Source organism: Crotalus tigris, unplaced genomic scaffold (genome assembly GCF_016545835.1).
Source record: "Crotalus tigris isolate CLP2741 ecotype Arizona unplaced genomic scaffold, ASM1654583v1 scf7180000024292.1016931, whole genome shotgun sequence".
Classification (NCBI taxonomy): domain Eukaryota; kingdom Metazoa; phylum Chordata; class Lepidosauria; order Squamata; family Viperidae; genus Crotalus; species Crotalus tigris.
This window is the reverse complement of record NW_024100465.1, coordinates 374,139-400,181: the sequence shown is the minus strand read 5'-3', so window position 1 is coordinate 400,181 and position 26,043 is coordinate 374,139. Positions and strand designations below refer to the sequence as shown.

The 26,043-nt window shown below is 36.5% G+C and overlaps 1 protein-coding gene across 2 annotated transcripts; it reads right to left on the bottom strand.

Annotated features, from left to right (window-relative positions):
- Nucleotides 1–339: 339 nt before the first annotated feature.
- LOC120299333 (myosin-11-like) lies at nt 340–21,252 on the bottom strand. Of its 2 annotated transcripts, none has more exons than XM_039324072.1 (9): nt 19,702–21,252; nt 18,148–18,207; nt 14,725–14,844; nt 12,900–12,982; nt 12,498–12,638; nt 11,550–11,687; nt 9,117–11,136; nt 7,376–7,416; nt 340–6,848 (listed from the first exon to the last, which is right to left on the bottom strand). In XM_039324072.1, exons 1-9 carry the CDS (start codon nt 19,714–19,716, stop codon nt 6,725–6,727), a joined length of 2,742 nt encoding a protein of 913 aa, XP_039180006.1. In that variant the 5' UTR covers nt 19,717–21,252; the 3' UTR covers nt 340–6,724. The 2 variants fall into 2 exon arrangements, with proteins under 2 accessions (XP_039180006.1, XP_039180005.1); XM_039324071.1 differs by having other exon boundaries at nt 20,155–21,252.
- Nucleotides 21,253–26,043: the final 4,791 nt, after the last annotated feature.

Below are 26,043 nucleotides of genomic sequence, written 5' to 3'. Positions count from 1 at the left end.
TGTAGTATGTAGTCTTAAAATTGCAAGTGCAGGAGACCTTACATTATTATTTTCATTTTTTCAAAAATGTTCATTATAGATTGTGAGCTGCTAATCTAATTAGACTAAAAGATAGACAGGATCTTAAATACATGACCTGAACGAGCTGCATAATATAATATTTGCATTTTGCTACTTAAAGACAAAGCTTGTTAGATATACAGTAGTATCTTTTAGATCTTGTTTTTGAAAAGAACATAGATGAACTTGAAAAGTTTAAATAGAGTAAAATTTACAGAGCAGTACAATATAAAAGGTGCTGTGGGAAATTAGTTAGATTTAATTAGCTTCATTTTTTTATTTTTTGTAGTTCTTAGAAATAAGTCCATGATTTCTGATAAGTTTTAGCTTTGATAACTCTGTATATAAAAATAAAAACATGTGACAATGATTAAATAATTCTACATTTGTTGAATGGGGATGCCAAGGAGAAAAAAACAGAAGAAGCAGTATAAAAGAATAGTCTAATTGTTAAACTACAAAGTAAAACAGATTTCCTATACTGATGTGAAGTTCAAAAGTATCGTTCCATGAATGATCTGTACTTTAATTTCAATAACAAATTATACTACAATAAATATTAGACCACTGCTTGTGTATACATTTTCAGAGAAAAATTGGATTAAGGTAAGATTTGCTCTTATCAAGTCTTAGATTTTTTTTTGTTCCCTATTATATAATTAAAAGGAGGGGGTGAGGTGAAAGTGGAATATTGATGAAGCTTATTTAGTGTTAATTATTAGAAAGGAATCATTGATGATTTAAAAAATATGAATTGAATGTCCCTGCATTTAACTCTAGTTCAACAGGGACACAACATGTTCAGAGATTCTGCTTAAACCTGAGATACATAGATGTTTATAAAACAGTGTGCAGTATTATAGTCTTAAAAATATTGGCATCCACCATAATTATTTTATTCTGGTCATTAACTGTTTTATCTCTGCTCCCATGTCACCAGTCCAAATTGAAAGCAATGCAGTGGTGGAATTCAGCCAGTTTGCACCACTTCGGCAGAACCAGTAGCTAATTTTTTGTTGCCCAGGCCCAGAATGGACTTCTGGAAGAGGCATCCACATAGAGAACCGGTTGTTCACATATTTGAATCCCACCACTGAAGCAATGTAATATAATTGTAGCCTTCCACAAAGTTTGATGAATCAGTACATTATTCTCAAAGCTGAAAAAAAAGTTGTTAGTATTGCCTGGAGATAACACGGATGACCACCGCTATAAAAATCAACAAGTGAAACTTTGCCTATGAAAACAATCCACAAAAGAATGTGATTATGTATCGCAGAGCCAGCCAAAGATTCAATTGCCTTCAATTGAAAAGATGTGGTTCCACCCCAAATATTACTACTACTGACACAGTGCGCAGTGAATGGGAGAAACTCAGCGTACCTTTCTGAGCAGAATCTTCCAAGACTCTAAAAATGGATCTGAACTCTTCAGCGTGATATAAGGAAGAATTGTAGCAGCTAATACTTTAAAAATGTGGTGTTTGTATTCAATGGGCCTTGTATATTATACTGTTTAATCTAGAATTGTTTTCTCTGTTCTATAAAACACAACCCTTAGAATTAAGCCATTAGAACTCATTTTAATGAGATGGCAGCATATTAAATAAACAAAGTCTGAATGGTTCTGTCCTAATCAAGTCACTTTTATGTCAAAATTCATTTATGATTTTTGGCTAACTGCAATAAAAGTTTCCTTAAACTGAAAACCATTTTCAGTGGAGCATTACATGAGATAAAAGATTGTACTTTGTTTTTCAGCCATATCCTGCTTTTTGGATAAGAGCATCATCAATCTATTGTTCCTTTTCAAAGCTGCATAAATCAATGTAATATAGTGTGTTAGTTATTGCTGTTTAAAGAATCTGTTTCTCATTCTACTAGGTGATGTTAGATCAGTTTGCAAAGAAACATCATGGATCAAACTGCATATATTCTGCTCTTTCAATATTTGTTACATCGGTTATTCTATGTATTCATGCTATATTATATGTATGTTCTGCAATCATGACAATGCTGCAATTCTGTGAACATTTATTTCAAGGATAGTTTTGTTAAACAAGTGTAGAAATGTGCTGTATGAAACATGTAACATTTATGCCAAGATATGAACTTATTTTATGTTACCACTTTTGAAATATTGTATATCACAAAATTACTGATGGGCTGCTTGGATCATACATACACACATACAGGTGTTTTCATTAATAGGTATCATCAAATCTGCTGATTATAGAGATTTTATGAAAAATTGATAAAAGATTTGAATGTTAAAAAAGATGTGCAGAAATATGATAATACATATGTGTGGTTTATCATACATCTTTGCATCATGGAAACAGTCTACTGACAGGCAAAAGATTGAAGAAGACATGCAAATGTATTCACCTTCCTGTCAATTTTAAAGCAGGATTCTTGATGTAACAAATGTACATTATGGGGGAAGCAATGGGAAAGTGATGTCACACACATCATGACAGTAAACAAGTGATTCAAATTGTGTAATTCATGATAATGAATTGATATTATGATATGCTTGATATCATGGTTTTTATTATACCTAGCATATAACAATATTGCAGTTTATTTTCATGCTCACAAAAATGCAGATATTTAGAGCGTAATCCTTTAAATGATTGTGGAGAACAAACCTTCCTTAGTTGAGTTTTAACACTAGATGTATGTAAAGGAAGCAATCAAATACTCCAATGTAGATAAATTATTGATACAAAATTAGATTGAAGATGTTTAGATTTGCTGTCTTTTATTTAATACAGATCTGGAACTGGATATTTTTCTGTTTGCAAAGTCAAAAACCATATACATATAGTTGAAACATTTCAAAATCAGGAATATTATTTTTTTTCTTTTAATTAGTTTTAAAGCATTTTGTAAGAAAGTCTTCATATATTTTAGGCACCCATCTCAGCTTTACTTTTATAAACTTTTTAAAATTGAAGTGTAAAAATAAATGCAAAACCTTCAAATAAAGTATACTGAATTGATAACACAAAGTTTTCGTGTCTGATTTTATTACTATTCTTTGAGTTGTAGTCAGTATCACACCAATACAAGTGGAAACATTCTAACTCATGTTATAGACACATACATATCTATAACAAGTATAGACCATTTGATTTCCAAATGAATATATTTTGTCACACGTTTCCCACATCATTTATCAACAATTGTATATATGCAACTACTTAACGCCCTTCCTTCAAAATATAGTTAACCGTAGTCATCATCCACAACAGAATTATTTTGTTGTTTGTAGCAATGAGATTCACAGTTTATTTTTCATGAAAAGTTCAGCTTTTGCTTATCCTGGAATTTCCACTTTTCAGTTTTATTAGATAATCCCAGATTAATGTTACGTATTTATTTTCTCCATTTTTTTTATGTTAACACCATTTATCCTCTTTTTGTCTTTTTTTTCTAAGTTAAAAATCACTTGTGCCATAATCTTTTTGTGTAGCTACAGCTCCCTCCCTCCCTCTTCTTACAAATCTAAGGCTGCATGTAAATAAAATCACCATTGTTGATGGCAAGTGTTCACTGGTTATAAAGCACATGTTTCAGTAGCATATTCCATTAGGAGAGCAGTATATCACTCTTTCCCAACTGGCAGAAGTTCTGAAAAGTACTTCCTGATACGTTTCCAGTTTATTTGCAGATCTTGATGTTAATAACTCTAGAAGCAGCGGAAACAGATACTCTAAGCCAAGGCAGTTCTGGGAAAATTGCTTCCACCTCTGGTTTTAGACTACAAATTCACTATTAAATCAATATTTAATTATTGCAGATGTTGAAAAAAATGAAAGAACACTATCAACTTGCTGCATAGGAAACTAGAAAATACGACTTCTTCATTTTGGTATTTCCAGAAAGAGATCTGATAGAAGAGAATATCTATAGTTCAGTGTTGAACTGTGGAATCCTTGATACTCTGAGCTTCATTCTTTGCTTGTCTAGTCAACTGGTATCAATGTCAGTGTATGGTGGGGGGGGGGTGCTACCAATTTCTATACAGTAGTTTGCCCGGCCACTGTTGCAGGTATTGTTTTCTCCTTGTTAGCAGCTTAATTAGGGTATTATATTCTGCTGGATTGTTTGGTGTTCATTCCTACTTTTTGGGTGTAGACTGCTGGAGTAAATATATTCTTGTCTTTTTGTTTCCTTCTTAGCTTTTTATAGTCTCTTTTGAGTAGTGTGTAAATTTTATCTCTATGATTCAACTGATGGCTGATTTGTCTGAATGCCAAGCTTCCAGAAATTCCCTATCGTTTTTGAATTTGGTTTATTCTAGGATGGTCAAAAGCTTCTAGCTGAAACTACAGGTAAATCCTCTTGGACTTCCCCCAAAATTGTGTGCTTTGTGGCAGGCAGTTTTTCTCTTTTGCTGAAGAACAGCTGATTTTGCTGCCAATGCTGGGTATTTGGTGGCTTTGCTGTCCATGTATTATGAGATTAAGGAGTTTTCTTTATGTCTTCTCACTACTAGCTGATTTTCATGGATGCCCTCTGCTAGTCTTCTCCTGTCTCATACATTTGGCTTTACAGAACTTACACTGTATATTGTAAATGATTCTTGTTAGGCTACTTAATTAGTTTGTGTTTTATAGTAATGCCATCTAGTACATCATAGACAACCTGAAGGAGCAACTGGAACAAACCATGACCTCAGTAAACACAAAAATGCTGATAACTACCATCAAGACTGCATTTCTAAGACCAGCTGAAAGAAAGAAAACAAATTTCAAACTAAACTTCCCAAACAGATAACATGAATCCAAATAGTCTACAAATCCCAAAAGAAGTACAGGGGCAAATGAAAAGCAGTGGCTCCAGCCTCCCATGCTCCTAAGGGCACCCCAAAATACATAAGCCTGATATACTCTTTATTCAATTGTATCATTACCCAAAATGAAACTCTGAAATTTTTTTTACAAAAAGACCTTGATAGCTCAAAGAGGGGACTGAATATTCTATCAAATGCAGTTGTCTTCAGAATATCAGGGTCCAAGAAATATACAAATCAGAGGAACATTCATGGATTCAATATTCTCCTGACTCATAACAGAGATCATAATGCAGTGCCTATAAATTTAGCACTCCGACACAAAGAACCAAAAGTTTGGATCCAATATGCGGATGACATCAAAATAAAAAAGGAACAGAGTGAAGAGAAGATGTGTGGAACAATCCACAATATCTTCAAAGGAATAAAATTCACAAGGTAAGGAGAAAACAATAACACTACTCTGCCTGGATATCCTCAGCAGGGGAAATGATAGCGCATTAGAAATGTAAGTCTGTTGAAAAACAACCTACACTAACCCAGAACTCTGTTAATAAAGTAACAATCCAGATTTCCTCAAAAGGAACTGGGTAGATGATTGCAAATGCACAGCAGCAACTTAGAATACCAGAAAAAGGAACAAAATGGATAACCACACAATTTTTCAAAAAGTGTGTGGCAACTTGACCCTTTATGGTACAACTAAAACTACAGAAAAGATAAAAATTTCACCAAAAACATCTCTTGAAACAATTAACAGACTATTATAACCACACAGGATCACAATAATATATAAACCAACTAAAGCCCTCTAATACATCATAAGTAAAGATAGTCTTTGACTTAATGACCATTCGCTTAACAATGATTCAAATATAATGACAGCCTCAGAAAGGGTACTTTATGGCCAGTAAGGCACTTCCAACCATTGCAAATATGTACACACACACACACACACACTAGGTAGTCCTCGACTGTAACCATGATGGAGTTTGCCCATTACTGTCAGAAGTTGTACAGTCATTAAGTAAGATGATCAATGTGATTGTCTTGCTCAATGACCCCAATCCCCTGCTCTCTCTAATGCGGTTGTTAAATGATCATACGGTTGTTAAGAAGAGCGTGGATGCCTCAGCTGTGGGAGAGGCCTTGGGAGGCCTAGCATAGGCCCAGGCTTATGTGCCCCAAGGCTTTTTCCCCCCAGGACACCCCAAGGTCTGCTTTACTTCCCTCAGGATTGAAGTTGTTGAGCAAAGTAGTCATGACATCTCATGACAGTTTTGTTCAACAACTGAGATTCTGGTCCACTTTTTGTCATAAATTGGGGTCTACTTGTAAACCAAGAGACTCAACAGCCCAAGAAGAAGAAAAAAAAAATCATATATAGCATACATACAATAAAAGGACTGTAAAAGCCACTATGTAGAAAAGATGGGTAGAAGTTTAGCATCCATCATCAACAACAATCATGAACACTAAATAGCAGTGAGAAGACATAATGAAAATGCAGATTTGAACCAGAGCAACTAGAAATGACCCATGACAACCCTTAGATGACAATGGGATGAAAAATGTAGAAACTGCAATTTTCAGTAAGCGGTTGGGGACTGGATCTGATTTTGCATTTTACTTTTGAATATATCTCTGGTGTTTTCTCTCTCTTTAAAGAGATTAGAAATTTTCATGTTTCTTATTATCTCAATCTTTCCTACACTTTGTTGTGAAAGTCCAGCCATAAGACAGATTTGGACTGCATTAAAAATGAAAAAAGAACAAACTAAGGATTTTGACTATTATACATTATATATTTTTTACAATGTTGCTATAATGCCAACTAGAGCTTTTTCATCCTGGTACTGCAGTTTTAGTAAGGTCTAAGGCCCTGCTTACTCACTACGCAGTGCAGTCTAACATGTACATAAATGGCAAAAATGAACACTGTCAGAAGGATGAGTCTACAAGTCTTCAATATTTGCTTCTGCTTTTTTCTGAAAAGGACAGAGAAAAAAGAACAGCTTATTAGGAAACCTTTGCTATGGTAATTCACTCTGCCCACTAGCCTTTCATTGGCTGGATATTTTCCAAACTATAGCATCTATGCTCAACAAAACCATTAAGAAATGTAGCCCAACATATCTGGAGGGCATCAGCTAAAGTCTGATCAGGTGCTTCTCAATAGGGCACCAGAGGAAAAGGGTTCATTCCTGATATATTTTTGGGTCTACTGTGGTGGGAAATTAAGCATCAGGCTGAAAGGAGAACTAAAATGGTCTCAAGAGCAATAATCACATCACCTTGTAAAAGAGCAGTTAGCTCAAATGTAGCACCAAGCATGGAGCAGCACCACTCACAGGAAAGAGTGAATTGAGGGGGAACCTTTCATTTCCAATCCAGACATTTTAAACAATAGGGACTTTTCTAAATATTTAGAGGGAAGGGGGGGGGAGGTATACTCAAACCAGTTGAATTAAATCTATCTATAATTACAGCCCATATTGGTTAGAATAAGACATACCTGCAACACAAGCTCAGCTTGCCTAGTATATTCCTTAAAGTCTGGAAGCCATGAGGGGGAAATCACAAAACAAGTGAATAGATTTTCAGGCACATGTATTACATTAATAACCATATTGATTGTAGCATCATTGCCTAAATTACATGATCTTAGAAATAATTTGATAGTTCAGATTCTGATTACCAAGCACCCTTTGGATCATATGGGTATCTCTCACCCAACTTCATCTCTTCCAGATCAATTATTTTTTAAAAAGCAATCTGGTAGTCCCTTTTCAGACTAAAAATATTATTAAAAAGGACATTTTATTAAATGTGGTAGTTTCCAGATTTCTAACATGGCTCTCCTTTAATGTCCGATACTTTTTTGCAACTCTTCTGAGTCTTGCCAATAAAAAGTCATATGCAGATTATAATACATAGCACTATTCTCTGAAATGTAAGATTTAAAACAAGAAATCCTAGATTTCACCTATTTGCAAGAAGCCCTTCAAATAATTTTTACTTCTAATTCCTCAAAAACAGCTTTTGTATCCCTCAATTTCTACATTCAAACTGTTTTTTTTTCTTATGGTCAATCACTAGTAATCAAATTTGTCTCCATTATTCTCTCTCTATAAATCAGCATTGCTCAACCTTTTTATCCAGAAAACTTCTGAAATAATTTTCAAATCTCAGTGAACCCTTGCATAAAAAATATGACTTCTACAGCTGGTACTACATGGTGCACAAAGTTAAAAAAATCATATATATTTATTTTTATAATCTCTCATGAAACTCTAGCCATCTCTTGTAGAATGTCATCTAAGAAAGGCCACTCTAAATTATCTGCTGTATGGCCAAATCTGTGAACCCACAGAACAGACAGGGGATTTATCATGTCCTCCACTGGATCTGTTTACTAGAGGGATAAAGCATTCTTTTGGTAGCCAAATAATGTCATCTAAAGGTGATCTTTCCATCACTCCTACAGATTAGGAAAAAGTAATTGCTCTCTGTAAGTATAGGAGCTCCAGTTCTACTTGGGTTCTTGAATTTAGGGTTCAAAAGCAATATTATCCCTGTAATCTCTAATGAGGACTATATCAGAGAGATTCTTGTTCCTCATGTTGAGTATTCTCTACACCAAGGATGGAGCACATGTAGCCTTCCCTGTGTTTTTAGTACAACTCCTAATAAGCACAGACAGCAAGCTGAAGGCCATCATTAATAAGCAAATGATAAGCCCCATGTTCCTATTCTGCACATATTAGGAATGATTGTGCAAGGTTTCACAAAGGGATTGTTTCCAAGTGATGGGAGGGCTTGAATAATTTATATTCCGAATTATTATTGAACTCTTGGTAACAAATTAGGAGGATCCTGGCAGCGACTTTTCTGACTAACATTTTGTATTAAAAGGCATCAGCTTTCATGAGCTGCAGCTCACTTTATCAAGTGCCTTTTATCCTTAGCATCTTCCTTTTTCATTCAAATTCTCCTTCCTCGTCTTTGTTTGGGGTTTCAACTATTTCCTCTTGAGCCTGTTTTCAGTTTTTTAGTTTAATATAATTAAATCCCAATTCTGGATTAAATAGATTTTTTTCTCTGAAATTCATTTTATGCAAAATTTGCTATTCTTCCTTTCCTTGAAGACAGTTTGTATGCAGAACTAGAAATAAAATAATTTCCCTTTTGGCTCAATATATAAAGAAAAGAGAGAGAGAAAACCAGGAATAATTAGTCTGTTGGCTGTCATATACCTGTTTTTCTTGGGAAGGAATTCCTTTGAAAACAGGTACTTTTGTCCTCCATAATTTAGGATCTTTTCCTCCTGTCATCTCTTTTACTATTTCCTCCTGCAGACCTTGAATAGATGTTTCAAGCCACTCCTTCACATTTAGATGGGATGTTTCAGGTCCTCCCTCTTGGAAGTGATTAAGAGTAATATCAAGCCATTCCTTCACATATGGCATGGATTCTTCAGGACATCCCATCTGTATATTTTGTATGGATTCTTGGAGCCATTCCTCCAAGTTGTTTCTGGCTCCTTCTGGAAACTCTTCCCTGAGTCTTTTCAAAGATGTTTGTAGCCATGCTTGAACACTTGTTCTGGATGCAATAGAACCATGTTCTCTGGAACTTGCTAAAGATGCTTGCAACCATCCATTCCTTAAGCTCCTTTCAGATAAGGCAGACTCTACCCAAAGCACTCTCTCCCTGCTGTTTGTCAGGCTTACTTTTGATGCTTTAGACGATTGCTTTTTGAAATCCTGGATGCCTTTAATCGATGCTTCAAGCCATTCCTGGGGATCTAGATGTGGTACCTCAGGTCCTTCTGGTTCAAGGTTAATTATAGATATTTCAAGCCATTTTTTGATATCTTGTTTAGCTGCTTCAGGACTTTCCTGTTCCAGGTTTTTCAAGGATTCTTGAAGCCAATTTTCCAGAACTAGGTGGGGTGCTTTAGAAGATGACAGGCTTTCTAGAGATCTTTTAAGCCACTGTAATATATTTTCCAAAGGTCCTTCAGAACATTGCTTCTGGAGGTCGTGTGTTGATTTTCCAAGCCATCCATTATTTATGCTATCTTGAAATTTTACCTTAGACTTCTTTAAATCCTGAATGCTTTTAATAGAGGCTTCAAGCCATTCCTGAGTTCCTAAATGCAGTTCTTCCACTCTTTCCTCTTCCAAGTTCTTAATAGATATTTCAAGCCATTTTTTGGCATCTTGTTTAAATGCTTCAGGACTTTCTTCTTCCAAGTTTTTCACGGATTCGTCAAGCCATTTTTCCAGAACTGGTCTAGGTTCTTCAGAAGCTGAGAAACTTTCAAGGGATCCTTGAAGCCATTGTAATATATTCTCCGCTGGTTCTTCAGAATATTGCTTCTTCAGGTTCTGTATTGATTTTTCAAACCATCCATTTCTTAGGCTCTTTTGAAAAGCTATCTTAGACTTCTGTAAATCCTGAATGCCTTTAATAGATTCTTTAAGCCATTCTTGAGTATTTAGATGAGGTGCTTCAGGTCCTTCCTCCTCAAGGTTATTTATAGATATTTCAAGCCATTCTTTGGCATCTTTATTAGATGTTTCAGGACTTTCCTCTTCTAGGTTTTTCAAGGAGTCTCGAAGCCATGTTTCCAGAACTGGTTCCGGTGCTTTAGAAGATGAGAGGCTTTCTAAGGAATCTTCAAGCCACTGTAATGCATTCTCTACAGGTACTTCAGAACCTTGCTTCGTCAGGTTCTCTATTGATTTTTCAAGCCATCCCTTTCTTAAGCTACCTTGAGATTCTGCCTCAGATTTCTGAAGATCTTGAATACTTTTAATAGATGCTTCAAGCCATCCCTGCACATTAATTGGGGATGTTTCTGGCCCCTTTTCTTGAAGATGATTTATGGATATATCCAGCCATTCCTTCACATCTTCCCTAAATTCTTCTGAACATTCCTTTTCAAGATTTATCACTGAAGCTTTAAGCCATTCTGGCAGGGTGTCTCTTGATGCCTTAGAGGAATCCTCCTTCAGGTTTTTCAGAGATTCCTGAAGCCATCCCTGTATATATTGTCTAGATTCTTTGGAATGTTTGGTTTTGAGATTGTCTATGGAAGCTTGAAGCCATTCCTTTTTTAGTTCATTTTCCAGCATTCGAGGTTTTTCAACATCTGCACTTGTTTGCCAGATAGTCACCAAGCATTTTTTGTATTCTTTACTCACAAGTGATAATAACTTGTCTCTATACATCAATGACCTACAGCAGTCCTTTCTTAATGCTCTCTCTCTAGAAAAATCAGAAGGTTACATATGAATCTGGACCAACAAACATCTTATTTGTCTATTAGACAACTGTTTATTATGCTCTGGATCTCAAATTTAGTTTTATATATTCATTTATATCCTCATTTATATTCTGATTTTCTCCAATGCAAAAAAAAATGTAAGGTGAACTCTTATATTTCAAGCTTTTTAAAAAACCCTTTTAAAATGATACCGTTAATAGTCTTATAAACCCAATAATAGAGTCTAAGCTAGCAAAAGGAAACCAGATGTGATATATGTTCTTCTTCATTCTTTTTTGCTTACTGTGCCTGAAAGTCTTCATGTATAATGTTTTATTATATATTATGGAACTAAGGAGAATTTAATGTGAAATTCTGGAAGGGAAAGTCAGGTTGCTATTTAAAAATAGCTCACCTGTTCAGTTTTTCCTCAAACTTATCACACAACTGCTGTTTCTTCCAATGCAGGCAGCGAATGATATCAATAAGCTCCTTTTTCTCACATTGGAGCTCTTCTATGTCCACCAACAGATGAGAAATTATGACTTTCTTTCTGTAAAATATCAAAAGGATAGTGAAAATAACCCAATTCATTTTTTACTTGAACTGATAAGTTTGTTTTTAAATTAAAAAACATTAAGCATACCTTATTTTATATATATATATATATATATATATATATATATATATATATATATATATAGTCATTTTAATTAATTCAGTTTTGCTATTTCTATTATAACAGCTAGTGATCTATCCTATGCTTTATTGATTTATTGGACACTTGAGATATGCTCAGTAAAAATTACAAATCAGTAAATCTTCCCAGATCATAGCTGTTATCTCCATTATATTATTTTAAGGGATTGGATTGGCTACATCAGCATTCATCATTTTATTTATAAGAGTTGGATCATTTGAGTACAAGTTATTGATCTTTACTTTAATTTTTAGCATTACTTAGTCTAGTAATATAGGCAAGAATTCTTTAGATTGTTTTCTTTTACATTTCGTAAAAAGTACAAATTAATTCAAAATGCTTTCCAGAAGGAATAAAAAGTTATGGATTCAAGGTGTTGGAAAAGTCCTCACTTGGTTGCCAAATGCCAAAATGTCAAGATATCCCAACAAGTTGTTTTCTCACTGAAAGCGTTTTAGGGAACAAGGCCTCACTGAGATCAGATAAAGGCAGACTGACATGCTTGGAGAGCCAGACTTTTTTCAACATGTTGAAAGGAGTCACCTCTGATTTTCATCCAGGCGTTGTAGTTAAACATAGAACATGGTATTTTACAGGTTCAAGGGAAGAATCTAATAGAATTCTGGGAGAGTAAATTAGGATTGTTCTCTAGAAATTTCTCACCTGTTAAGTTCTTCTTTAAGATATTTATTATCTTTCAAGAATTCCTCCTTCTCTCCGCCTAGTTTTTCAACCTTGCATCTGAGAGACAAATTCTCTCTTTTCAGCTTGTGTATCTGCAAGGCTTCATCTGACATATTCCTTCTGTAAAATATCAAGGCCAAGTGAAATTAGCCCGCTTAATTAATGTCTTCCTTCAAAACTCCTGGGATAATAAATAATTCTGTTTGGCTTGGATTTAATCTCATTATCACACTATAAATGACTGCCATAAGGTTAACTTCAGTATTTGATGGATATAAAGCAACATGACACAAAATGCAAGAACTCTGGGCAATTGGAAGTATGTTTTTTCAAAATGAAAGGGCACCACGTAAAGACATTTTCAGGTATGCCAAAACTTACCTAAAGTCCTGCAGCTGAGCATACTTCAGGTGTTCTTCCGGTTTTATTTCCACCAAACTTCTTTCTGTTGTAAGGCGATCTTCCTACAACATTAACAAAAAAACCACAGTTTTAAAAAGTCAAACTTATTGTCAACAATTAAAAACACTAATTTTTCAAACAACAGCTTTATCGGTGAGGGGGAGTTAACCAATGTTTCTCTTTCCTCAATTCTTAGGTGCCAACCAATACTTCAGCTACCTAAATTCTGCACATTTTCCTGAAAGTACATACCACTGAATAAAAGATTTATTTTGATATTGCTCTGTATGTATTGACAACTGGCACTTAATACAAACTGTGTAGCTGCAGTGTGTGCTGGCATAATCTACCTTTTCCTTCTTCATCTCCTACTTTTTACAGCCTGTTGGGATGGAATATTGAACAGCCTGTTCGCTATTTTGAGGCATTTTAGTCATTTCAATAAAGTTATATACTCCTTAACTAATTATTTCTTACCAATATATCCCTTTTCACCCACAATCGCTAAAGTAAAGGGGAGAAAATCTTATTTTTGGTAAGTTAATTTGCGATCTTAAAATGCACTGAGGTGCATTGAAATCTTCCTCCAAATCTCATCAGCAAATCAATATTAGATCACATTGTTCCTTTTCTTTAGATTCACTTTCTGAAAATGAATAAATTAGTTCAATATTCTCAGTGCAAAATCCTACCAGGAACTGTAATTCAACTGATTTCAAACAAAATTTTGCATTAATAACTGGATGCAGAATTGTAATCTACGATCTTAATAAGTGTGATTTATTTTCTCAAGTAAGAAGGCATTTATTTATTTGTAGTATGATATTTTCATCTATCTATCTATCTATCTATCTATCTATCTATCTATCTATCTATCTATCTATCTATCTATCTATCTATCTATCTATCATCTTTGTGTACCCAGATCTTGACCTTGGATAGTGGAACTGCATCTGGGAAACTTCTACCTCTTGAGAAGAATGTATGGTTTTGACTGAGTTGCCGATATTTGCCAATTTCCTAGGAAGAGACTACTTAGTCAGTTTCAGTCCAAAGGTCAACATGGGCAAAAATATTTAAGGGGTCTTTTGTTTTGTTGCTTAGAGTTCAAACAGGTTAGAGAAGGCTACGGTTGGTGAGTGATCTGGGTGGCAAAGGTGTCGTGCGACTTTGCCTTCTCACACTATTATGATTCAGGCTGCACTATTTGCTTCATATTACCAATATGAATTTGTTATTAACAGCTTGTTTAGTGCCATACAATAGATCTATGATTAAACTGGTGTGTAATCCATATATTACTCAAATACCAAAAAGGATTACTAACCATATGCTGTAAGGCTAAACCAGTAATTTAATCTTATTTTGTTGTAACAGGTTTCAATCCTAGAAACAAGAAATAGGAGCAGATCTCCTATACATATCCCAGGTCAAATAAATATGTGGATTAGTTACAACCACTCGCTGTTCCTGAGTTGAGGCCTGAACTGTTACAGTTCCATGAAAAATGGAATAAAATTAGAAAGCCTAGTACTGCCCCACTGATTTTCAGTGTTGGGATTTGTAGTCATCCAAAGCTTCCTTCTAGTCTCCCAAATTGCTTTTTGGAAAGAAGAGCTGAAAATTTCAGTGTGTGTCTGTGTGAGGTCCTCTGCTCTTTTCAGAGGCCACTTTTTGCAGAAAACAATGCTAAGAGAACATGTTTTATATTTTCTTTCTTAAAAATAATCAGTCCTATATGAAATATCTCTGCATTTTTCAGTTATGTATACTCAAAAGATTCTTAACATGACAGATTGCTTACCTGGTGGTGATATTTTGTAGAGCAGGAATCATGGCATGCCACTTCCTGCTGGATTACATGTGTTGTAATGTCTTCCTGATGTCTGGAAAATTTATAGTTGTGTGATCTCGAAGTATGTAGCTTAAAAGCAATTACAGTAATAAAGATTAATAAAATATGCTATTAATTATACTGTAAAGTTCATTTTTGTAAGTAGATTCTGCATCTCTAAACCATTTCATTACCATCATTGTTGATGCTATTGTTATCATATACCCATACATAACTACACAAAGACTTATCAGATTTATCTTCTTCTTCTTCTTGTGCCATTTCCATTATTGGACATTGGCGATCATGTTGATGATCCTGTTTTTGTCAGCAGCTGCACGAAAAAGTGCTGCTGAGTTTTGTCCAAACCAATCCCTTAGATTTTGAAGATTTATCAGATTTATCATATCAGATGTATTTATTCTGTCACTTTCCTGGTAGGTAGTAAGGTGGCATCAAGAATAACCAACCAGAATTGAGATGAGATCAACTCATCTAAATTAAATGTCTTAGATAAATTTGTTTAAGCTGAAATAATAGTATGGACAAACTCTGTAAAATTGATTGATTGACATTGATTCAATGTGCATAGCCATGCATTTCAAACTAATGAGTGGCAAGCAACTGTAAAACCAATGAAAAGATAACATGAATTGAGAATCCAATGCTTGATATTTTTCCTTCATTAAGGTATTTCTTCAAGGAGAAATGTTTCATAGTTATGAGAACAATTACATAATTTTGTAAACTTCTATGTGATGCCAGCATAGAAGATGTTAGTCTAGATTCTGTACTCTGAGGTGTAGAAAACATATGTGTGCATCATTTACATCCATGCATGTCAATATACGTGCACCCATATGCAATTCCTAACTGACTGCTCTAAATGGACATTAGGGGCAAAAAAAGTTTATTCACTCTTGGGTGGAAAAAGAAGAATCTATGATAAACTGTTTTCCTGTGACCCAAACTTTTGCAAGGAGAGAACATTGGGTGACATCACGCAATGCCCTTAGAGCAATCAGTCTTTAGAAAAAGTGCTGGGTGGGTTGCAATGCTCTGAGCAATCCAGAATTGGGCAAGTGAATGAACTTATCCATTAGCCTTCTCCTTTATGAAAGCAAGGAGGGGTAGAGGAGGAAAGTAAAATAAAGAAAGGGGAGAGATGAGTAATAAAAGAAGATGGGAAAGAAGAGGGGGGGGGATTTTGAAAGTTCCTAAAGATGTGAAGAACAACAATAGTCCTAAGCTGGCTCTATTAGACAATGGAATTGAAATTTCTGTTATTAAATTCTTTCTTTTAGACAGAAAGCAGACAGACCTCTGACTGGGAGACTTCAGTTCCAGAGGGAGGGGACACACGTTAGCGAACAAGTAAAGACCACCACGTCCCCTGTAACCCTCGAGAAACAATATCCATTTCTAAAGACTGCTGAAACATTTTTAGCAACTTAGAAAAGGAAGGTATTCCAAATAAACCTCTTTAATAGCCCCCTAACCACTTTGAAAACAGATGGGATTTCAGATATGCAGGCTAGAGCATTTATTCAAGCCTAATCTGCTTTATGCCTCCATCCTTGAACCAAACATGCAGTAGGTTTTGAACTACACAGAACCTCATTCTCCCTTTAACTTCTTCATACCCAGATCAGGAAGTTTGGTTTATTAATGGGGCATCATGGTGGGAGGAACGGACATGACAGACCTCTTAAATATATGTTTCTATCACAAACTTAAAATTAGGAGCTGTTTTACCAAATTACTATAATGCACAAGAGGCAGAACTAATGACTGCCTAACAGTTAATGCAATACACAATAGATAAAGGGGGAAAGCATCTGCATAATCACAGACAGGGAATATTAACATTGCCCATTACTAAAGTGACCAACCGTCCTCCTTTTGGAAGGACAGTCCTCCTTTTTTGAGTTCTGTCCTCCCTTGAAAAGTGTCCTCCTAAATGTCCTCCTTTTCCATATACCGTCCTCCTTTTGGGAGGACAGTCCTCCTTTTGGGAGTTCTGTCCTTTCTCGAAAATGTCCTCCTAAATGTCCTCTTTTTGACGACTAATCTGCAGGGCTTTTGTTTCCTCATAGAACGCTCAGAAGGCGTTCCGGGACCTTTTTTTAAATTTTTTTTCAACTTTTGCATCTACTCCCCCTATTGGCTTTTGAAAGCCAATAGGAATTGCTGCTGAGCGCGCCAAAACACCCGGGCGGCAAACTTTGCACGTGCAAGTTGCAGGAACTTGCACCCCTCACTGCCACCCAACTACACGATCTCCTACTTCTTAGTTCCAAAGATAGCTGGAGGAGACTGGAGCGGTAAGTTTCACTTGATCTTCCCTGTTCGATTCTACGCGGGGATACACAGGGTAGGCGGTGGTGCTGGGGGGCAGCTGGGGGGGGTGGCTGCAGGGCTGGAGCCGGCACGGCTGCTGCTTTGCGAGCCGTAGGGCCGGTTCTCCACGGCAGGGCAGCAGTGCTGGCGGGGCGGCTGTGGGCGAGGGCGTGACGGGCAGTTGACCTTCCATGGGCTGCGCCAGCTGGTGGTCTACGCAGTGCTGACCTGCGCTGCCACCACCTCACCCTGCGCATCTACATGGCCATCCTGGAGCACCTGGCTCACAACACCTGCCTCCGCCGCCCACCCTGCGCAGTCCAGCCGTGTAGATTTTTGGACAAGTGAGAAATCGAGATTGAATATTGATACTCTAGCTGCAGCACTTGCCGTAAAATTCAATATGAAGGATATTTCTTGTTCAGATATTTCCAATATATTGTTAGAAGATGATACATTGACAAAAAATATTCATTCAATGGAAAAGTACTCATTTAAATAATTAATAGGCATGTAAGCATAATTACAATATAAAATGTTATTGTTACAAATGTTTTTATTATGCATTTATCATATTATAATGTATTCTGTATTATTGTTGCAATAAATACAATGTTGCTTTTATTTACGATATTTTTTTCTTAAATTTATTCATGTCCTCCTTTTTGTTGTAAAAAAGTTGGTCACCTTACCATTACAATACCAGGAAGTATCAGTTTCAGGCAAATTGGTAAAAGATGCAGAAATATGGCAGGATTTGTGTAATAACTGGCAGAAAACCTGAAAGATTCCATATATTAGATTAAGGCTCACACTGGTTTAATAATTGGTTTTCTCCAAGAAATAATTGGTTTTCTCCAAGAAAGCAGAGATAGATGCAAAAGAGGATGCCCAACAGTTACATGCCGTGTATCTGTGACAGGTGACAAAAATAAGGGGGAAAGGGAGCTACATGTTTTTAAAAATGTATGCTTTCTATTTTAACACCTTAAAGATTGACATTGTATTGATTTGCAAAAAAATAATCTAACTGAAAAAACTAATATTATATACCTCAATACGCCTCCTTGCTTCTATTAATGTTGTTGTTGATGAACCTTTAGATAGTTCTTCCTGCAATATTGACAAAAATGCTATTTTAAAAAGACAAACTTATATTAGCAATTAAAGACACTAATTTTTCAAACAATGGGGGTGAGGTGGGGTTAACCATTGTTTCTCCATTCTCAAATCTTACATGCCAGCTGATACCTCTGGTATTTAAACTCTACACCCTTAAATAATTGTTGTTTTCCATTATGGGCTTTTTCTTCCACAATCACAGAAGTAGAGAGGAGAAAATCTTATTCTTGCTGAATTCATTTGCAATATTAAAATGCACTGAAGTTCAAGAAGATCCAACTTGGAGTTGAACACTAGACTTATTACTAAATTTTTCTTGATCCAGTTTTTTATTTGAACTACACTTAACAATATGAACTAAAGAACATATATCCATGTTGCATGGAGAAAAAACATATTTTAAAATCTAAGAAATGAACAAGTATAACATATGTAGACATTTATATCCAAAAATTTTCATATTATGGTCAAAATTTTATGAATTTTGGATGGGTTTTTATCATTTCTCTCAATAGTGATAAACTATAAAATACATTCAAATTTTATAGAATTGTGTCTCCTGCCTCTGATTTCATTATTTTATTTTTTAAATTATTTTTTCTGAGGTAGCAATCAGAGAAGATGTATTAATCCACTTTTCAATTGTTCCATTGACTAATTACCGGTAGTAGTTCAGTTGCTAGTTAAGTCAATGAGTCCTTTATTTTTAAGCTTGAGATTTAGTCCTATAATTCAGTGCAGCAAACCTAAATTTGAGGAACATTTTAATTCTTTATTTAGTCTTGCTATTTATCTCTCCAAGCATTTTGTGCCCAAAAGATATTGCTTTTCACATGACCACCACAAATGAAAGAAACACCCTTGTTTTGCTAACCTCTCCAACAGTTCTAAGAATAACTCTGATTTACCTATGCCAACCTAACTGGAATCAAGTGCTAGCGTACTGTATAATTTTTCATTTTCTTGCTCTGAAAATGAGGTGAATCCGCCCAATTTCCATATTCCTGACAATATATTTCCCAGAATAAACTGATTTTTTTTCCCCAGCAATATCGGATGAATACCTCCATACTTCAATGGAACATCTAATATTGGACTACTACTCTGATTTTCATTATGTTACTGAAATACAAAAGAATTAAAGGGGATACAAATAGGAATTAAAAAAATGGGGCCACTATATCCCCAAACAGTAAAAATGTAGATGAGTTCTTGAACTATTCTAGTAATTTCTCCTCTGTGTGTGTATCACTGTGTATGTTTTAAAGTATTTCAAGGGCACAGATTCATTTTTCTCTTTCTTTGCAATTTATGATACTTTAATCAGTTTTAAATTATCTCGAGGCGCCCCAAAAATGAGGGATTATTTTCATATTAAGTGGACAGTGCAGAAAAGATGAATAGAACTTATTATGCAGTGCTTTTTTTGTAAAAAACAAAAAAAAGTGCCAGAATCACCCATGTCATACAACCCGCCTTGCCTACCCTACAAGGTTCCATCCAAAAAAGGTGCCAGAACTCCGTTCTGGGCGTTCTATGACAAAAAAAAGCCCTGTTATTATGTAATCATGTAAACTCTCCATTTGCAATTCTGGCCTATTAAATGTGTTAAATCAATATTTACAATGATGTAAGGGGTGCAAATGCATTGATCTGTTGATTCAATTCATATAGCTGCTCAACTTCCTATAGAGATTCTGGGTAGCTCTTCTTTTATTCCTCTCAGTTCAGCTCTGTTTGATTCTGGAAGTCCCTGCAGTTTTCTTGCCAAGGTTTTATCTATCATCTACTTATCAATCTGTCTGTCTGTCTGTCCATCCATTTTGCATCCATCTATTCATCCATACATCCATCTATATCAAATTTCTATAACAGCCATCACACTTGTCTGACAATAGCGTTTAGTGTGGCCCATGAATGAGAGATGACTTCTCATACCTCATCTTGGAGACGCTTCATGAAATTTCTCATTCTCCTTTTAAACTCACCTTCCATCACAAAGTTGTGACAATTGTCAACTAGAAGAAAAATTAATAGGTGAGAATGCAAAATAGCATTAACATTCTTTTTGACATATGAGAATATAAAATTGAGAGACTGTATCCAGAATAGCACATAATGTAGTATTTAAAATGGATTTGCTCTCTAGTTCCTCTAATCTGAATGATCCTTGAGGACAACTGTTGAATCTCCAAATAATGTTCCTGTCCTAAAGGAACTAGAAGAATAATCACAATAATGAAAAATATGTATTAATGAAATAGGTGTTTTCGTGTATTTTCTAAAGAGAGAAAGCGTGGTAGCTGAATAGTCTGAGAGTGTTGCAGGAAAAGGCCATCTTTCATTTGCCTAAGAGATCTGTCTCAAAAAACAGCACACCTGGTTCCTCCTGCAGAATGTGAATCTGCAGAAACACATCCCCCTAGGTAGCCAGGCTCTAAGCTGTTTAAAACAAGCAATTCCCATATAACTCACCTAATAACCAAGGGAGACATAGTGAGGTTTTTGGACAGCATCAGGTTGCCCATTCCTATTCAGGAGTTCCTGCTTTCCCTTTTTTAAAAAAAACCAATTGCTTGGTATTTGTTTTCCAACTGATAGGATGCCAGAAGACCTAAGTTACTTTTCAATATCCTATAACTGACATGGATAATTTTTGATGAGCGAGCCAAATTCACCACATGGGAGAAATTCTTGTTTCTCCTGTCCCACCAGTTATATTGTCTGTAGAAGCCATAACCTCTATTTCCCATTGCAATAAAAGCATAACTAAATCCTACTGAATTCCACTGGACTCAAATGCCAGCAAGGCTTAATTATTTGGCCTGAAACTGAGAAAAAGAAGTAATAGCTCTTCTCAGCTGATAACCCTAACTGATTTTCTTTACTACATAGATGATACAACCAGGAATCTCCTGAATTATCTATAGTGATCTATATATTTGGCCATGAATGTTCCAAAGGTGCTTTTTTCAAAAGGCAACTGTACTTGCTTGTCTTTTTTTTTCTTTTGAAAACATTTCGCTTCTCAGCCAAGAAGCTTCTTCAGTTCTTGGATAAGAAACAAAATATTTTCAAAAGAAACCCAAGAAAGTCCAGTTGCTTTTTGGAAAAAAGCACCTTTGGAACAACCATGACCTGGATGATTGAGAATCTCAATAGACAGTTGGTCATGAATATTTCTGTGATGAGTCTTTAGAACCCAAGACCACCATAGAAACAAGTCAGTTCAAAACAATTTTAGAAGTAAAGTTTTGAATTCAGTATATAGGAAAGGTTTTCATTTTTTCCCCCTAATGCTAAACTGTAAAGGTAACCCAAAAGTTGTTTTCCCACAATTTAGGCAGTACCTTCTCTGTTTATGATGTTAGTCATATGAGATCAGAACTGTATAAAACTTTCAATTTTGATGAGCAGCTTCATACAGTATAAAAAGCAAACTTAACTATTGCTATTTCCTAGTTTTTGTCAAAGCTTTACCAGAATGGGGTCAATGAACAGTGGGGGTCTTCTTAGCATTCTACATTCAAATTGTAGAATTTATCTGCACTGAAGATGGGGATTAGGGACCAGAGTTCTGGTCTGACACCCCTGATTCCAACTCTGATCGGGTTGCTGGAACGTGCTACATTCCACCAGCTGCTGCTTAAACTGTAAGTTTTGGGAGAATCCACCAGGAAAGTAGCAAGGCCCTGATTGGATCTCCATTATATTTATAGGGTATTATACTCTATTTAAACCCCATTCCAACTCTGATCGGGTTGCTGGAACGTGCTACATTCCACCAGCTGCTGCTTAAACTGTAAGTTTTGGGAGAATCCACCAGGAAAGTAGCAAGGCCCTGATTGGATCTCCATTATATTTATAGGGTATTATACTCTATTTAAACCCCATTCCAACTCTGATCGGGTTGCTGGAACGTGCTACATTCCACCAGCTGCTGCTTAAACTGTAAGTTTTGGGAGAATCCACCAGGAAAGTAGCAAGGCCCTGATTGGATCTCCATTATATTTATAGGGTATTATACTCTATTTAAACCCCATTCCAACTCTGATCGGGTTGCTGGAACGTGCTACATTCCACCAGCTGCTGCTTAAACTGTAAGTTTTGGGAGAATCCACCAGGAAAGTAGCAAGGCCCTGATTGGATCTCCATTATATTTATAGGGTATTATACTCTATTTAAACCCCATTCCAACTCTGATCGGGTTGCTGGAACGTGCTACATTCCACCAGCTGCTGCTTAAACTGTAAGTTTTGGGAGAATCCACCAGGAAAGTAGCAAGGCCCTGATTGGATCTCCATTATATTTATAGGGTATTATACTCTATTTAAACCCCATTCCAACTCTGATCGGGTTGCTGGAACGTGCTACATTCCACCAGCTGCTGCTTAAACTGTAAGTTTTGGGAGAATCCACCAGGAAAGTAGCAAGGCCCTGATTGGATCTCCATTATATTTATAGGGTATTATACTCTATTTAAACCCCATTCCAACTCTGATCGGGTTGCTGGAACGTGCTACATTCCACCAGCTGCTGCTTAAACTGTAAGTTTTGGGAGAATCCACCAGGAAAGTAGCAAGGCCCTGATTGGATCTCCATTATATTTATAGGGTATTATACTCTATTTAAACCCCATTCCAACTCTGATCGGGTTGCTGGAACGTGCTACATTCCACCAGCTGCTGCTTAAACTGTAAGTTTTGGGAGAATCCACCAGGAAAGTAGCAAGGCCCTGATTGGATCTCCATTATATTTATAGGGTATTATACTCTATTTAAACCCCATTCCAACTCTGATCGGGTTGCTGGAACGTGCTACATTCCACCAGCTGCTGCTTAAACTGTAAGTTTTGGGAGAATCCACCAGGAAAGTAGCAAGCGCGCCTAACGGCGCGCGAATTATATAACTATATAACTAAAAATCACAAACAGTAGCAGTACATTCAGGGCAAGTGTGTCTGACATCCCCTGTATCTAAGATGTCCGGCTTAGTTCAGTGCAACACCTGCTTTGCAGCCGTCCTTCGCAGTACCCTTTTCAAACTTGGAAACTGTCCTATCTGTAAACAAATCACTAGCCTACAAGGACAGATCATTTACCTAGGGTCTGTAATCCGTGCTCTTCGGGCAGAAATTAGGTGTCCAGTTCAGCCCCTCTACTCTAGTAAGCCTCCCTGCTATCAGCCCCCTTTACCACAAAGATCCTGCAGGAAAAGGGCAGTGTGGACAACCGTGGGATCTGGCAGGGTGAGAGCTGTGAACCATAAACACAAAGCTTTCGCTGTGTCCCTGCACAACAGCTACAGTGCTCTTGCTGACCTTAATAGGGACATTAAGGAGACTGGTAAAGGTATTTGTGAAGATAACTCAAATAAGCAGGGGATTGTGGTCCGAGATGAAGAACTAGATTTTGATAGGGAGAAGTGTGAATCAGGTATTGCACATCAGTCATGCAAGAATAGAAAGGCTCCCAAAAAGAGAAGCTACCTTCTGGTAGGTGATTCAATTATAAGGGATGTAAATTTAGGAAAGGACACAGAGGCTTTGAAAGAGGTCAGGTGTCTTCCAGGTGCTACTGCCAGTAGGGACAAGAAGCGTATTTCTAAAATAATCAAAAATGGCAGCAAGGACTGTGATGTGGAGGCTATTGTACACCTTGGCACTAATGATCTGTCCCAAAAAGATGTACTCTCTGTGCAGAATGATTTCCAGAGCTTGGGGAAGGAACTTAGCAGAATAGGCTGTAGGCTTACTTTCTCAGAGGTTTTACCAGTGTATAAGGAGCAAAACGGAAAAGGCCAGCGCATAGCACAATTCAATATGTGGCTAAAGGAATGGTGTAAAGGGGAAGGCTTTGGATATATTAGTCACGATGTCAGTAGCTGGTCCAATCAAAAGATGTACAAAAGAGATGGTTTGCATCCATCAAAAAAAGGGACTGAGTTACTCGGCTATAAATTCACAGATTTTCTGGAGGGAAATTTAAACTAAACAGCGGGGACAGGGAGTTAATTGATACGGAACAACCCTGTCCCCGGCAATTTAAAAACTATAGGGCTATCAGTCCATGTAGCACAGATGTGTGTGTGGACAAGAATACCAACCTTGCTACCAATCAAAATGAAGCCTCTAATAGCGAGTGCCATATAAAGTGCACTAACCAAATAGGTGGTAAGACAATAGGGGAACTCAGGCACCACACAGGTTATGTAGAAAGGAAACACAGGGCCACCCACAAAGGACTCAAATGTTTATACACCAATGCACAAAGTATGAACAGCAAACAGGGTGAACTAGAAATTCAGGTTAATGAGGGCAGATACGATATTGTTGCCATTACGGAAACATGGTGGGATGAAACTCACACATGGAACACACAGCTAGAGGGATTTAAATTATTTAAAAGAAACAGACCAAATAAAAGAGGAGGTGGAGTTGCTCTCTATATAAGAAATAACTACATCTTCACAGAAATAGAGTACAACAATGATAAAAACTGTCTTGAATGCATTTGGGTCAATATAAAAGGGGGGGGGAATGACATTGCCATAGGTGTATACTACAGACCACCCAACCAAACAGAGGAAATAGATGAACTTTTTGCTAGTCAGCTAACTAAGGTATGTAGGAAGCACATCACAATAGTAATGGGGGACTTTAACTACCCTGACATCAACTGGGAGACAAACTCCGCACCAAGTGGAAGATCAAACAGGTTCCTGGCAAACCTAGCAGACAACTTTGTCTCCCAAAAAGTAGAGAATGGAACTAGGGGATTAGCCATTTTGGATCTAATTCTCACTAACAGAGATGAAATGATAGACGGTGTTGGAGCCATAGGAACCCTGGGAGGAAGTGATCATGCAATATTAGAATTCAACATTATAGAAGCACAACCAATAGAACACAGTCAAACTAGAGTCTTGGACTTCAAGAGAGCTAATTTCAATAAACTTAGAGAGGGCTTGGGAAGGATTCCATGGATGAGAATCCTCAAGGGGAAAACAACTCAAGAAGCTTGGGAAATTTTGAAAAATGAGATAATAAAAGCACAGTCTAGCACAATACCAACAAAGAGGAAAAACAACAGCTCTCAAAAGAAACCAGCATGGCTGCATAAAGAACTCTCTGACAAATTGAAAGATAAAAAGGACAAGTATAGAAAGTGGAAAGAGGGGAACATAACTAAGTCAGAATATCAGCAAATAGCCCGAGCCTGCAAAGATGAAGTGAAGAAAGCCAAGGCTCAAAATGAACTGAGGCTTGCGACCAAAGTCAAAAATAACAAAAAAAGCTTCTTTCAACATGTAAAAAACAAGAAAAAAGTGAAGGAAATGATTGGTCCATTAGTGGGTGGAAGTGGCAAGAAGGTGACAAGCAACAGGGAGAAAGCAGAACTATTTAACTCATTTTTTGCATCTGTCTTTACACAAAGGGAAAAAACAGACCAACCTATCAAAAATAGTGCCACAAAAAACAAAACAGAAACACAAGTTAAGATAGGCAAGAAAATCGTTAGTGAGCACCTGTCCAGCCTAGATGAGTTCAAATCGCCAGGACCAGACGGATTACACCCCAGAGTTCTCAAGGAACTGGCAGATGTGATATCGGAGCCACTGAACTATATTTTTCAAAGATCCTGGAACACAGGGGAACTACCAGAGGACTGGAAAAGAGCTGATGTAGTTCCCATCCTCAAAAAAGGAAAAAAAATGGATCCAGGAAATTACAGACCTATCAGCCTGACCTCAATACCTGGGAAGATCCTGGAAAAGATAATCAAACAACGAATCAACGAACACCTAGAGGCAAACAAAGTCATTACT